Consider the following 16,447-nt stretch of genomic DNA (forward strand, 5'->3'; position numbering starts at 1 on the left):
TGTAAGTCAAATGCTTTTTATTATTTCCCTGTTTGCTGTTTATAAGTCTGCGTGATATACTGGGCGAATTTTTGTGCCGCATTTGAGCTGCCTTTGCGTGGACATGATGCTTAAATAATCCGGTATTTTCCGTGGCTTGGTCAACTTTGTTGCAATGTGGTCTGTGATTAGACAAGTGTACTGTGTGTGTGTGTACGAGTGTGTGTCAGATCGCATTAACCGAAGTGTAATGTAAGAGCACGCGATCAATCTCCAAAACAAAAGTAAAACTGCGTCATCTAGTTGACAAGAGTCTGCATTTTTCTGCCTTCATGCATTTATTACACAAGATGGTTTCAGATACACAGTCAGTGTTTAATTCAATTCAGATTTTTACACGCCTGTTGATATTTTAATCGCATAGTATTTTGTGATTTGATTTGTTCATATTTGCCTGTTCAGCACAAAGTTTGTCTGTAATATCGCCTCAGCTGTCTGTCACTGCGAGAAAAAAATATTTATTAATCTGCTTTATGTGACGCAAACTCTGGTTTGTGTGTGTGTGCATGTGTGTGTTTGTGTGTGAATGATTACCATAATTAGTTCATTACTGATAATAAACCCACATTATACTCAGATTTACACATTCATAGTAAATTTATTTCATGAAGTTGACTTCAACAGTAACATTTTCAGCATTTTATCTAAGCAGTAATTATATTTATCACATGATAAATGGCTATTTACAGACCTGCATTACTACAGTTTAATTTCAAGTTTGTATGCATCCCCCCCCCCATTTTTTTAGCACCAGCAGCCACTGTTAACTAGTTATTCTGCCTTGGGATTTATAACTTGAGGTTGTGTTTTTCTGCCCTACTGACTGCACACAGTTTGTGTGGTAATGGAATTAGTGTTAAGCCCACAACTGGTGTGAGATCCAATTCATCTTCAGAGACTCCAGGTGGAGGAGTGAAGTGAAAACACTGAAGAAGAGAAGTGAAGAACAGAAAGAGCTGCATCCTGGCCAAACCCTCTCCTAAACACATCCTGCGTCCTGAGAAAAAAGAAGGGAATGTGTTTGTAATAATTGTTGAACAACATAAGAAGTCAAATTGACTTTGATGTGAATAGTAAAGTTTATTACCTGCAGAGAAGGGCATGAAGGCGTCACGTTTGATCAGCTGACCGTTCTCATTGAGGAAGTGTTCAGGGTTGAAAGTGTCGGGCGTCTCCCACTCGCTCTCATCTCTCAAAACAGACGTCTGCAGTGGCAGAACACACGTCCCCTAGATTTCAGAAGAAACCACAGACAACATGCTAAATATTGGTTTTTTTGGACCCCTAATTTTGGCCTAAAAAAACAACAATTTTTTTTAAGATAAACTACTGACAGATAAGTTAAGCTGGACAACACACTATAAAGTCTGAATAATATACAATACGAATAAGACGGACCTTCTTGATGAGATATCCATTGAAGTTCACATCACAGCTGGTTTTATGTGGCAAACTCAAGGGCCCTATATTAGCCAGTCTCTGAATTTCATGGATCACAGCGTCTGTGTAAGGTAAATTCTTCCTGTCCTCTGTAACCGGTTCACGTCCGTCAAGCACCCTGTCAATTTCCTCATGAACCCGATCTATGACCACAGAAAATGTTTCATAACTATGAGACATGTTATACAAAACATACATCTTTCCTCACTTTTGTAAATATACAGAGAACAGTTATTACCTTGTATGTGAGGATATTTGGCCATGAGCAGTAAACCCCAGCGTAGCGTTGTGCTGGTGGTGTCAGTACCGGCAACAAACAGGTTGGACACAGTCATGAGCAGGTTCAGATCATTATATTGTGAATCATTTTCTCCAGATTCCTGTTGAAGGCCAAAAAAACATATTTAGGGGCAGAATCAGTGTTCAACATATGTACTTTAGTTTAACCCACACATTTGATATATAAATTTATGATATTCTACCTCTAAGCTTTGTTTTTGGATGAAGAAGGCATCAACGAATCCTCTACAGTCGAGAGGGTTAAAGGTCTCCCGTAAGCGATCCACCAGCATCTGCATTTTAGCCAGGGTACTCTCCGCACTTTCTATTAGCAGTCTCCTAGTCTTCAGCCACGGCCCCAGCACTGGAAACAAGTTGTAGATCTGCAAGTCGAGCCACACGATAAAGTACAATAACAGAATTGTTTAGACATACAGAATTTGTTTAAAATGTGTAATGTGTTTTAGCGGCATTTAGCGTCGAGATTGCGAATTACACCCAACTACAAAGACCAAAAAAGGTAAGAAGCGTTTTAGTTTCCTTCCAGTTATCCCTACCACGCTACATTGTGACCAACAAATTGGGAACACGCTTCATGGGACCAGTCTACTTCGAGAAGCTATTAAAGCGCCAATGAACTGCCCACCACGCCACGTAAATATTTCATGAGAGGAAGTTGCAGTTCCAAATCAGCTTTTTTCGCTTCGAAAGCCAGCAGTAATCTACACCTGAGAAGCTCTCTTCACCTGCCCTGGAAACTCTGTATGTCTAAAGTTGGTTGGACAGACGGCACCACAGCGGAGACTCGCAGTTGAAACTTCTACCTCTTTATTTTACTCCTTTTGAGTTGAATGGGTGGGTTGCCTCTCCCCTGCATGCTTCAGCAGCTCAGCACAACATCTAAAAAGAAATTTCCCTAAAAGACTAGCACGAGTTTAAACTTGCGTCTTTACAAAGACAGGCGTTCTCTCGTGTCACGGTCGGGTGCTTCTTTTTAAAGATGACATTCTGTCCATGTGCAACTTTGTCATCCGTTCAGCATGCTAAGAGAAATGGAAATGGAGGGGATCGCTCTTCGGGGGATGGTAAAGGCACCCCCCCAGGAGGGCCAGAAATCCTTGTTTTTTGTTAATTTCTGTTCCGTCGGCTTTTTAGCCAGCACCCACAAAAGCACAAAAAAAAAGAATTTCACTTCCTTCTCCAGTTGTCTAGAGGAAAACAGGAGCTACGGACGGCCGGGGGGCCACGTACAGCGGGCTTGCAGCCTAGTGGGTCTGGACGTCACCCCAGTTGAACTTTTATATAAATTGCCTCGAGTTGTGAGCTGTATATCTTGCTCTCGTCCGTTTCAGCAACGAGTTATGAGGCAAAGATGTATTAGTTTGCATCGACAACACTGCAATTGCCGAGGCGGTTTAGGCTCTTGTCACTGTCGCATCTCGCCTGTCATCTCCTCATCTGAGGTCTCTTTGTGTCATTCACTTTCAGGGGTCACTCAATACAGTGGCAAACGCGCTCTCACGAGCAGTGCGCCCGGCGAATGGCAACTCCACCCCAGACGCTTCAGCTGATCTGGAAACGTTTGGACAGAGCACAGAAAAATATGTTTGCTTTTCCAGAGACAACCCATTTTCGCAGTTTTCTTTATTAACTGAGGGAACGCTCGTGTGGATGCACTGGCAAACAGCTGGCTGTGGTGTCTGTTCAAATATGCGTTTTCCACAGTAAGCCTTTTCACACAGACACTGTGCAAAGTCAAGGAGGACGAGGAACGCATCATAGTAGTTGCGTTGTATTGGACCACCAGAATATGGTTACCAGAACTCATGCTCTTTGCAACAACCCCTCCCTGGGAGATTCCCCTGAGAAAGGACCTTCTTTCTCAAGGAGGGGGCACATTTTGGCCCTATCACCATCGTGATGATATATCCCCAGCATCGTTTAGAGAACATACTGTCACAATCCACTATTTAAGTAGACATTGCTGTGATATCCGCACACCACGCCCCCGATCATTGGGTCAGCATGACTTGTCCATTAAGTTTTTAAGAGGTGCATGGAGACTGAATCCTCTGCACCCTCCCTCTATTTCTCCTTGGGACCTGTCCGTGGTGCTGAAAGTCCTCCAGGACATTCCCTTTGCGCCTCTGTATACTGTGAGTATTAAGGTTCTTACAATGAAAACTTTAACTCTCCTCACATTGGCCTCCGTTAAGAAGATAGGGGCCCTCCATGCATTTTTGGTCAACGATTCCTGCCTTCAGTTTGGAATCCAGCGTAACACTGAAACCCAGGCCCAGCTACGTGTCCAAGGTTCCCACCACTTCTTTCAGAGATTAGGTGGTTAACCTGCAAACGCTGCTTTTGGAGGAGGCAGCCCCAGCCATGGCGGTGTTTGACCTGTGCTGTACGCGCACTGCAGTTATACATTGAAAGAACACAAAGCTTTAGGACCTCAGAGCAGCTCCTTGTCTGTTTCGGTGGTCAGCAGAAAGGGAAAGCTGCCCCTAAGCAGAGAATATCCCAGTGGATACTATCGCCCTTGTTTATGAAATATAAATACCACAAACCATCTTTATTTTCTAAACAAACTGAACCCGTCTACAAAGGCTAAAAGCATCGCCTAGAGAAAGACTTTAAAATGGGAACCTGTATGGCAGAAGAGCCCATCATGTGAAAGACATGGTTTCCTACGTCAACCATTTCTTGAAACGTTGGGTCTTCATATTCAAAACGATTTCCATAAACAATAGCCGAGATGATGTTGGAAACGGCATAATTTACTGGCTGGGTTGTATCAAAAGGATTTCCTGCAAGAGATACAGAAACGAAGATCAGATTTTGTTAAACATCAGCACGGAATTCAAATTTATGAACTGTACACTTTAGTTGTTATACCTTGGAAGGTCTCAAACACTTCCCGCAGATATCGCGTCTCTTGAATGATTTTCTCTTCGCTTAGTTTCTTTCCCATTCCAAAGTCTCGAAGAGTTGAGAGAGCAAATCTTCTCATGATTTTCCACCTATTACCATTTGTAAAGGCGATTCCTGCAGGAAAATGTTGTCTCTTAATTTGTGTTTATGACATTTTCATACTGTTTGTTGATCTGTAATCTTTCTCTGTGAGAGCTTTTATAAAAATTCAACTTACATACAACCAAGTTATACAAATCATACAGAGTTAATCCTTCTTTAGAGCTTTGATTTTCTTTTCCTATTTGTTTCCAAAAGGTAGTCCATACTTACATCCCTATTTCTTGCATTGGCTGCGTCCTAAAGCTTAGGCAGCTGAGTTGTTGCCTCGCTGCCTCATCACAATGATTCATCACACTGCCTCATCACACCAATCACATTCCCCATGCACACACACGCATACAATTGTGGGACAAAACAATGAGGGTTTTCGTTTCTCAATGGGAAGGCTGCAGCCTCCCGAGGTTGCTTATGCAGGTGACAAACGTCATCAAACCTGGTTCATTTAAAAGAAAACGCCACAGTTTTCTAAATTATGTTCTTACCTTAACTTAGACGAATGAATACATACTTATGTTTATTCAATGCGTGCACTTCATCTTTGTACAGTGCGTCGTGAAAATGTTAGCATTTAGCCTAGCCCCATTCATTCCTTAGGATCCAAACAGTGATAAATTTCGAAGCCACCAAACACTTCCATGTTTTTCCTATTTAAAGACTGTTACATCAATAGTTACACAAGTAAGTATGGTGGTGGCACAAAATAAAACTTTAGTTTGGAGCCATAGGAATGAATGGGGCTAGGCTAAATGCTAACACATTCAAGAAGCGCTGTACAAAGATTAAAAGTGCACTGAAAGTTGAGACGTTGTTGTATGTGGAATGATACTAATTATTTTCATCAGTTTTTTTTTGTAATGGTCTGCAAGTGTGCATGTGTCACCTATGTAATGCGTGACCTTTCCATGTGATAACATAATCTGTAAGGTCATGCTGGCGCAGCTCAAGGCTAGTGCAAACATCTATAAGTAAATTATATTTTTTTGAAAGTGAAATATTCCTTTAAAAATTATAAAGTTAACTACCTTTCTTAGTTAATCTTAAATGATTGTAATATGCTTATGACTTACAAATCTAATGCTCAGTTAAAAGTTTAAAAGTACTTTAAAAGAAGTTTAAATCTACAAAAATTGTTTCGTAGATAAGACCCTGATGCCTTGGTTGGGATCATTTAGACCCCTTTGAAGCTGCGTTGAAACGGTAAACTGTTGAGGTCCACCAAAGTCCACTATATGTAGAAAAATCCTCAAAAAACTGAATTTCTTCTTGACTGAACAAAGAAAGACAAACGTCTTGCATGACATGGGGGTGAGTAAATTATCAGGATCAGAATTATCAGAAGTGGAGTAATCCTTTAATATTCTTAAATAAGGCAGTCTTTATGATCTATGCAGCCTACAAATGCGACCTCCAGAGGCTGCAGTCAATTTGAGAAACGAACGGTATCTCAGGAGACAGGAAGTAAACAAAACATTGGATTCGGACGTGCCTTGATGCCTTCATACATTGAAATGCTGCCTCTTAAAGCAACCTTTATATAAAATTAATTATTTTTCTCAAATTACAAAGTACAGACCAACAAAAAAAAACAACAACTATAAATAAATAAATACATTTTAGAACTAATAGTCAATAGTAAAACGGTTAAAGTGATGTGTTACCGTGTCCTTTATTGATGTCTTGGAATATGGGTGTTATGTCTCTTTCCCCGAATTCGTCAGCCTGGTTCACCAGTGCTTGTTTAACCATCTTGTATCCGGCCAAAACCACAATCTTTTTGGGTCCAAGATGAACTTTGAACACTGAGCCATATTTCTTTGATAACTTAATAAGAGCAAGGAAAACAGTATAAATGTTAACAAACCTGTCCGACATTATAACATTACAAATTAAAAGCACTGATAACAGATTTATTTTCTATAAACAATGCAGGCTATGTGTTTCATGCAGAGTGCATTCCATAGTTTTGTTGTGATCAGAGATCCTCAAATAATATATATAAATAATTTCATGAAAACAATCACAACATGCTCAATTTTTATATGAAAACATGCAAAACAAGCAAAAATAAAAGTACAGATCGGCTCGTGTGTTGGCTTGCAGCTGCGTTTTAGCGCTAAACAGTGGTGTCATTATGGAGCTAAATTACTGCCATAAATACTATGAGAAAAGTTTGGTACTCTTCCACTACTTCTGGGAAACAAGGGTTACATCCATAACAGAGACATTTTTATTTCTTTCTGTATGAATATACCATGTGCAGGGGCTTTGCACAAAAACTCGGGCCCTATGCATTGGCAGTCCTGATGGGGACCCATGCCCCACCCCCATAATATGTTCTAGAATTTTCAAGGGCCCTCTCTTCCTTTGGGGGGCCTGTTAATCAGTACTGGTTTTACCCCCAGTTTGACGCCACCATTCAGACAAAAGCAGCAAAACTCTTTGTAGTCTTTCAAACATGATCCCTGCCCCCTCTTAAGTCAAAGCAAGCTTTAGTGTCAATTCTGCTATATGTACAGAACATACAGAGGACAGAAAAACCATTTCACTTATACCCATGTTATGAGACACAACATAAGACAAGTATTGACAGCTAAAACATAAGATAGGATGGAACAAAATGCTAAGGAAAAGAATTTGTGCAATTTTAGACATTTAACATTAAAGGCACATGGGAGTATGAAATATTTACATTGTAGTGCAGACAGAAGAAGCAGCAGTAGTACAAAATACAGGTTACGTGGGTGTTGCTTAACCTATGAACTAGGCTATCACGCTTCTTTAAACTTGCAAGACTCGAGCGAATGCATTTTTTGCCATTTTTGGTAGGTTTACACAATTTTGAGACCCCCATGCATTTCATTGCGACTGTAATGGGAAATATCTGGAATATTAAATTGAAAAGAAAAGTATACTTACATTCAAGAGGCTCAAATGAAGTTGTTTAAGGTCCAGAATGTGCAGGTTTCCCACGAGTGGCAGTGGTTTGGGTCCTGGAGGTTCTTGGTCATCTTCTGGAGACCTGAAGCAGAAATAAATAACCAAAAGCAGCAGAAGAGCAGCGAGTAAAGCTCCTGTGGTGGAGACATTCAGGAGAAGTGTTTCCACTAAAGCCATAACAAAAGAGATTTACACACAGCTGTAGTGAGTCTTCAAACTGAACAGATGAGTATTCAGGCCACTATATGACTTGGTCTACAACATGAGGGAGGAGCCAGGAAAGATTTGCAACACAAACACAACAGCAGTATTGTGTTGGTCAGTCCACAGCAGTGTTGGGTAAGTTACTCAAAAAAAGTAATTAATTACTAGTTACTAATTACATCTTCAATCATGTAATTAGATTACTTTACAAATTACTCTCTCCAAAAAGTATTTAATTACTTATTACTAATTACTTTCTAAATCCTATTTAGTATATGATACAAGGATAGGCTTGAAACGGCTCGAAGAAATAATATATTAAAGTACATCAATTATTCTGGTCCCGCTTTAGGGTCCAATTCTCTCTAACTAATTATTAACTACTTTTGCCTCAATATCCAACTACTGCTTATTAATACTAAAGAAGTTGTTAATTTAAGTATTGGTAGAAATGGGGAGGGTTAAAGATGTAGAATAAGGTTTTGCAGAATCAGGCATTAATATGTGCTAATAAGTATTAATATACAGCCATCATCTCATTAATATTAATGCTAATAATAATAATCAACCAGTTAATAGTGAGAATTGTAAACTAAAACCATGTTAAATCCACTATTGTGTTTAAGTATACATAATTGTTTTACAGACCATACACAGTTGGTTACATCAGAAGTAACTGTAATTAGATTACAAGAAAAATAAGAGTAATCCCTTACTTTACTTTTTCATAGGAAAAGTAATTAAATTACAGTAACTAATTACTTAGTAACTAGTTACACCCAACACTGGTCCACAGTGACCACAAAATGATTTGAATGAGGATAAACCTATGGTTCATAGTTTTATTTAAAGACAGAGACTAGAAATTAGTGTAGTAGTTTAGTTTAATTTATTATTGACATACAAAATTACAACACTAAGAATAATAAGAATATTTGCTGTTACCACAATAAATACTGATTATTGATTACTGAAACTTGATATTTTTAGTACACAAACAAATAGCCCTGAATGTTTTGCCGGCTCCCCCAATGTTCAAGATCGGGTTATGGTTTTCTTGTTTGGCAGTATTCAGTTCCACCTCCTTGAATTCAAAGTTTTGAGTCTATTTGCAGTTTGTGTGATGATGGATTCAGTGTGAAGCCCACAGCTGGAGCAAAATCCAATTCATCCACAGATGGAGTCACAATGAGGAGTGAAGCGGAAAAAAAAATTAAAAACGAAGGAGAGAATTGAAGAATAGAAGGCATTTTATTAGAAAGTACTCCATGTCTATTTTCTCATTTATTTAGTATATCCTTAAAATCCAATTTCATCCTATTCTTTTCAATATCTCATCAACTAACATAGCCACCCCTGTAATGACATCATCCTTTAGGAAGTGACATTGTAAGATAAAAAATGTAGGAATGAATTACTTTGTCACAACTTGTCACAACCCCCATATTCGTCCTGTACCATCTGCATTCCTGTGTTTACTAATGATGATCAAAGACCATTGTCTCAGCTGTTTATCCAAAACAGTGGGGGTTAAATGTGATCTTCTGATTGGCCAGTTTGAATGTATCAGGTTTAGTCAAATGGTCAAGGGATAGAGGATGAACGTCACAGTTTTCATGAGCTCTGGGCTTTTTGCCTTTTGCTTTCCGCCCTCTGCTTTCACCTGACTTCTTGGGTTTAAGCCATTAGGCCACGATTCCAGTTCTCAATAGTGATTCTTTCTTCTAAACTTTCTTTCTTTCTCTGTTCTCTATATTATCAGGTAATATCTCACATACATTGGAAACATTTAATTGCACATGTATTATATACCATTTCATGCATTTATAGAGTAACCATTTTAATTGTCACTTTGTAAGTCAGTACTGTTATTAAACCTTTTCATTTACAAATCTGTTGTTTAGTTTTGATTAAAGGCTAATATTTAAAGGAGCGGTGAATCAAAAACTCAATTTTAACTTGATAATTTGTTATATAAGAGGTCATCATACTTAAATGAACATCCTGCAAGTTTCAGAACTGAAAACGTCCGTGCTACTGAAATATAACCGTCTTTGGCACCAAGCCAGCTAAAAACTCCAGTCTAAAATTCGGAAATCTATGACGTCAAAGTAGAATTGAAACACCTCCCCATAACCAAAAGGACAAGTCTACTTTTGTAGCCCCGCCCACAGCTTCGCGTGACACGTGTGTCTCAGTAAGTAAACATGTCTTTAAAGATTGACAAATTTAACCAAAATGACTTTTTAAATACATTTTTTCTGAGAGACTTTTATTTTGACGCGGTGATCTGTTATGATACCATGGAAACGCATTTTCACAACCGCGTGGGAACAACCATGGTGTAACGTGGTGCTTTAAAGAAAGCAGAGAAAAGGTGAATCCATGTGCAGAAGGTGTTTATTATGTAAAATCCCAAAAAGGGCCAGCAAACAAATCCAATAGGGCAAATCCAAAGCATAAATCCAAATACAGGCTAGGGTTCAGGGCAGGCAGAATAACAATCAAAATCCAAGTACAGGCACAGGTCAAAAACAGGAACAGATACAGATTAACAGGTTACAGATAAACAGGATGCAGGTAAACAGGTACAGACAGGTAACAGGCTGGCTTACTATTGTAATATTCAGCCAGGAACAGGTGAACAGGAAGTGACTTATATACAGACAGACAGGAAGTGTGAACTGTGACATGGCATGATGAATATCAAAATAAAAGTCAGAACAGAGCAGGGTATCAAAATAAAAGTCCAAAATACAAAAATACACAGAACACAAGTAAACACAGAACAAAACCATTACAGAACCCCCCCTCTAAAGGGCGACTCCCGGAGCCCAACAAACAAAACATACAGTCCAATAGAGGGTGGGCGGGCGGGCCAGGACCTCTTGGCGAAGGCAGGGCAGTTCAGGAGAGGTCCTGGGTCATATGGCCAGTATGGTCCAGGAACATGAGGCAGATGCGGGCCTGGGTCATGGGGCAGATGCGGGCCTGGGTCATGGGGCAGGCTAGGACCTGGGTCATGGGGCAGGCTAGGACCTGGGTCATGGGGCAGGCTAGGACCTGGGTCATGGGGCAGGCTAGGACCTGGGTCATGGGGCAGGCTAGGACCTGGGTCATGGGGCAGGCTAGGACCTGGGTCATGGGGCAGGCTAGGACCTGGGTCATGGGGCAGGCTAGGACCTGGGTCATGGGGCAGGCTAGGACCTGGGTCATGGGGCAGGCTAGGACCTGGGTCATGGGGCAGGCTAGGACCTGGGTCATGGGGCAGGCTAGGACCTGGGTCATGGGGCAGGCTTGGACCTGGGTCATGGGGCAGGCTTGGACCTGGGTCATGGGGCAGGCTTGGACCTGGGTCATGGGGCAGGCTTGGACCTGGGTCATGGGGCAGGCTTGGACCTGGGTCATGGGGCAGGCTTGGAGCTATATCATGGGGCAGGAATAAACCTGGAACACAGGGAGAGGAAGGGTCCGAGCACACTTCGGCCTCCGCCTTGGTGTCCTCTGCCTCCTCCCTGTGTCCGGGTACTACCCCCCCCCAAAAAAAACTTGGGAAAGCTCCCAAAGCCCAGGGTGGCGATGTCCCAGGTGGTGGACCAGATGAATCAGAATAGTCAGTTGAGCCAGGTGAATCAGACAAGACAGGTGAATCGGGCAGGACAGACGAATCAGGTGAATCGGGCAGGACAGACGAATCAGATGAGTCGGGCAGGACAGACGAATCAGATGAGTCGGGCAGGACAGACGAATCAGATGAGTCGGGCAGGACAGACGAATCAGATGAGTCGGGCAGGACAGACGAATCAGATGAGTCGGGCAGGACAGACGAATCAGATGAATCAGATGGATTAGATGAATCAGAAGAATCAGCGGAGTCGGGCGGATCAGGTGAATCGGGCAGATCAGGTGAATCGGGCAGATCAGGTGAGTCGGGCAGATCAGGTGAGTCGGGCAGATCAGGTGAGTCGGGCAGATCAGATGAGTCGGGCAGATCAGATGAGTCGGGCAGATCAGATGAGTCGGGCAGATCAGATGAGTCGGGCAGATCAGATGAGTCGGGCAGATCAGATGAGTCGGGCAGATCAGATGAGTCGGGCAGATCAGATGAGTCGGGCAGATCAGATGAGTCGGGCAGATCAGATGAGACGGGCAGATCAGATGAGACGGGCAGATCAGATGAGACGGGCAGATCAGATGAGTCGGGCAGATCAGATTCAGGGTCTTGAGGAACCTCGGGAACAACAGAGCAGAAGGCAGACCAGACGCACCACAGGGCTATGGCAAATTCAGGTAGTACTGAGTTAATGAGACATACCTCAGCAGTAATCGATTCAGGCAGGGCGGCCATCTTGATGTCAGGTGCTGGGTGAATAATAGCCCTCATGAGTGCAGGTGTGGTGGTGATGATAGCTCTCTGAAGCTCAGGTGCCGGAATGGTGGTGGTTTTCTCAAAAACAGGTACAGGTGCAGAGACAGGCAGGATGGCGGCCATTTTGGGAACAGGCAGGGTGGCGGCCATTTTAGGGACAGGCAGGATGGCGGCCATTTTGGGAGCAAGCATGGTGGCGGCCATTTTGGGAACAGGCATGATTTTAACAGGTTTGGGCAGAACGGGCAGAACATGGCTAGGTGTGTGGTGAATATTCCCTGGTTCATCATCCACCACACCCACAGTGAACGGAGAACCACACAACAACAACGCAAAGTCAATATAATGTTCCAGGGACCAGGCAGACATATCATGGGGCATACATAAACGCAACCATTCGTCCAGAGCATTGTAGAAAACGGGTTTTAAAGTGTCTTCATCAAAATGTACTTGGTTACTCAATTCCAAAAAGTCACTTACATATTCCTCAATGGGCCGGTGGTTCTGACGGAGTGCTAACAGGGCAAAAACAGGTTTCATGTTGCTGGTGGGAAGTTACTAACCTTCGCTGGATCCGGGTTATGGCTGAATATTCTGTAACGTGGTGCTTTAAAGAAAGCAGAGAAAAGGTGAATCCATGTGCAGAAGGTGTTTATTATGTAAAATCCCAAAAAGGGCCAGCAAACAAATCCAATAGGGCAAATCCAAAGCATAAATCCAAATACAGGCTAGGGTTCAGGGCAGGCAGAATAACAATCAAAATCCAAGTACAGGCACAGGTCAAAAACAGGAACAGATACAGATTAACAGGTTACAGATAAACAGGATGCAGGTAAACAGGTACAGACAGGTAACAGGCTGGCTTACTATTGTAATATTCAGCCAGGAACAGGTGAATAGGAAGTGACTTATATACAGACAGACAGGAAGTGTGAACTGTGACATGGCATGATGAATATCAAAATAAAAGTCAGAACAGAGCAGGGTATCAAAATAAAAGTCCAAAATACAAAAATACACAGAACACAAGTAAACACAGAACAAAACCATTACACATGGGAACAACACAGAAGCTAAATACTTCAATTCGGAGGCTTGGAACTTAACATTAGCAATATGCTTGGATAAAGTTTGCTTTTGAAGAAGTTCCAGCTCGTGTGGGGAGCGTTTGTTAACGTTGTGGACATGGATTCATTTGTAAAGAAGTCGATGCTGGATTTGCAGAGAGACTCAGTCAGAAGCACCACTTATATTGGATCTGACAACAATGACACAGCAGTATAATTCACAGTAAGACATTTTACTTTATTTAAGTTACTGCGTTTCACTATTGCTTTGTTAAAAGAGATTGCTTAATGTGTCCTGTTGTAACATCCGTGTCTAAATACGTTTGTTGACTGTTTTAATTTACTAAAAACATTAAACGATTAATAAAGGTACAACACTTAACAATACGACTGTAATTTAAAGGTAGAAATATACAAAGTTAGTTATAAGGAAGGATTTATCAACCGCAGTTTAGATTCTGATGCCCGTTTACTGTGTTGTATACGGTAATTTAGGCAAGTTCCGTTTGAAAGGTCAAACACTCAACAAAGCTTATTTTTTATCATATAACTGTGGTATTTAACATTACGTCAATGTAAAAGCGACCTCACAAGCACAATAGAAATATACAAAGTTATTGATAAGGATTTATTAGCCGCAGTTTAGATTCGGATGCACGCTTACTGTGTTTTATACGGTAATTTAGTCACGTCGAGTTTTGTTTCTACTTTAATATACGTATTGTCATTTATGTGTATCATGTTTAGCACCCAGAATCTTTTGTGTCTCAAACATATTTGTGTTCGGCTGCTATTTTTATCACATTAATGTTTTTAAAACATTTCCCTACATGTAATGACGGGGAATGAAGCTGTCCAATCATAGCGGTGGGTGTTTACGTTCAGGTCTTCAATGCGGCCCGCCCCTTCAAACGAACCATTTCTCAAGACAGCCACTAATCCATGTTACAAAATAGCGTATTACTAATTTATTTTGATGTTTTTGAATGTAAAAACAACGCGAAATGCATAAGTAGACATCAATCAACGTCATAAAGCAATAAAATCGACCAATTCACGGCCCCTTTAAATGAAACATATTGCAATGCTAGCAATGCTCTCCCACATATTTTGCTATCAAAACTGCACCTATTTTTGTCATTGGTATAAGTTTGCAGAAGGGTGATAATTGACAAGAAATACACAGTTTTACACCATCTTGCTGTTAATATTTCTCAGTCATTTCGGCGTTCCTACAGATTAAACCACTGTAGTGAATCCACCCTTACAATCAGAAGTAGACAACGTTAATGCCAGGTGTAAACGGTGATCAGAACGTTTTGAGCTCGTCCACTTTCGACCACTTTCAACCACATTCAGGGGTAGTCAAAAACACTTTCAATCGGATTGCTTTTGTAGCGTAAATGCACATGTGTTTGAATGTGTTCAAACAGCCACAAGAGACCACCTACTCTCTGACCCATTTATCTAATCTGAGGTACTAAACACAATGTTTTACATCTTTTCTGACTTCTGGCGCGAACACATGGTGTACAGTGCTATTTTTAGCCTTTAATTGATAAAACTAAAGCGGCTGATCTCCGCGTAGTTTCATTTTGATCTAAACTGATCCATGTTCCCTTGTATACGATAAATAGGCCCAACACGGTAATATGAAAAACATCCCGATACCATGATTTTTGCACCACTAACTGTCTTTAAAGTGTACTGTGCCTTGAATTCAGTACCTGAGAGCTATAGTTGATATGTTGATGTGATTTTGCCTTGCGTTGCTTTACAGGGGCTTCTTGCAAACAGCTTAGCTTCAATCAGATGTCTTCTGACTGTCACAGTACTTACAGATCATCTTTAATCTTTCTAGAGGTGATGAAAGGCTGAATCTTTGCATTCCTAATCTGTATTAACCGTAGTTGCTTGTTTTCTTCCATATGCTTTGGGTTTTTGTTGCCATTTTAAAGCATTTGAGATCATTTAAGGTGAGCATCCTAAACTTTGCCGCATTTCTTTACTTTATACATTTTCCCCTCTCAAATCAACTTTTTAATCAAATTACGTTGTTCCTCTGAGCAATGATGGAATGGTCCATTTTACTTAGAAATTCAGCAGCAGATATGTTTTATAACAATGGGTGAAAATTTTGCTTCCATTTTCCTAAATAAGGACTAAAAAGAGATGTTTTTTTTTCACAGAATGAACAAATTTTCCAATTAAACTTCACACTGCTATTATTTTAATCATGCCACTTTCAGTAAATGATTCTATAACTCATAACAAGTAGTGTGGATATCATTACAAATGGGTCTATTGTTTTTCTATTACACTACTACATCTGTAAGTAACCACATCCAATGCAGAAATATTACTACTACGAATAACAGTGGTTTAGCATGTTACTGATATAGCACTGCTATTATTTTGAACATAACTGTATATCTATGTCTAAGTGGAGGCGGGGACTAAAGTTTCATATCAATGTCAGGTGATCTTTATTTCATATCCTAATGAGTTTTGGCATAAATAAAAATGGATAATTTTGACCCATACAATGCGTTGTTGGCTATTGCTACAAATATATCCATGTAACTTATGACTGGTTTTGTGGTCCAGGGTCACGTATGTCACTCTGGTCAAAAGTTTGAGTTTTGTTTCCTTTTTACTCTGAACTGAAAGTCATCTTTACAAGTATTACTTACATGTGTCTTTTCTCATGGCAGGTTTGATTTTGTAACAAATGTCCAGCATGTACCAGCACTATCTCATTTAAAGACAACTTGATCTCATGGAAAGTCTTATAATCATGAACAATTTGATGAACTTATTCGTGTCTATAGCACAAAATTCAGCTGTTTTTTTATACCTTGAGCAAGAATGTCTTTTTCGTGTCACTTCACAAATTCCTATAAATAGTTTTTCGTATCCGTGGCACGAAATCATTGTCGCTTGGAGTTAGATTTGGGATTTGGGAAGGATATACTTTTATGTATTGGTTTCTACATGTTTTCTTCTGCTTTTAAAACTATTCTTGCCTGGAGTTGGGTTAGGATGTCTAAAAATGTAACAGAAAGTTATTCCAACC

General features: G+C 40.6%; 1 protein-coding gene across 1 annotated transcript; it reads right to left on the reverse strand.

Moving 5' to 3' along the window:
- Positions 1 to 783: 783 nt before the first annotated feature.
- LOC129422065 (cytochrome P450 2K1) lies at positions 784 to 8,717 on the reverse strand. The gene is made up of 9 exons (XM_055177760.2): positions 7,711 to 8,717; positions 6,453 to 6,615; positions 4,657 to 4,806; positions 4,408 to 4,568; positions 1,962 to 2,141; positions 1,718 to 1,859; positions 1,438 to 1,622; positions 1,127 to 1,268; positions 784 to 1,036 (listed from the first exon to the last, which is right to left on the reverse strand). Exons 1-9 carry the CDS (start codon positions 7,906 to 7,908, stop codon positions 828 to 830), a joined length of 1,530 nt encoding a protein of 509 aa, XP_055033735.2. The 5' UTR covers positions 7,909 to 8,717; the 3' UTR covers positions 784 to 827.
- Between the last annotated feature and the right edge of the window lie 7,730 nt (positions 8,718 to 16,447).

The sequence above is a fragment of the Misgurnus anguillicaudatus genome, unplaced genomic scaffold (assembly GCF_027580225.2).
Source record: "Misgurnus anguillicaudatus unplaced genomic scaffold, ASM2758022v2 HiC_scaffold_29, whole genome shotgun sequence".
NCBI lineage: Eukaryota > Metazoa > Chordata > Actinopteri > Cypriniformes > Cobitidae > Misgurnus > Misgurnus anguillicaudatus.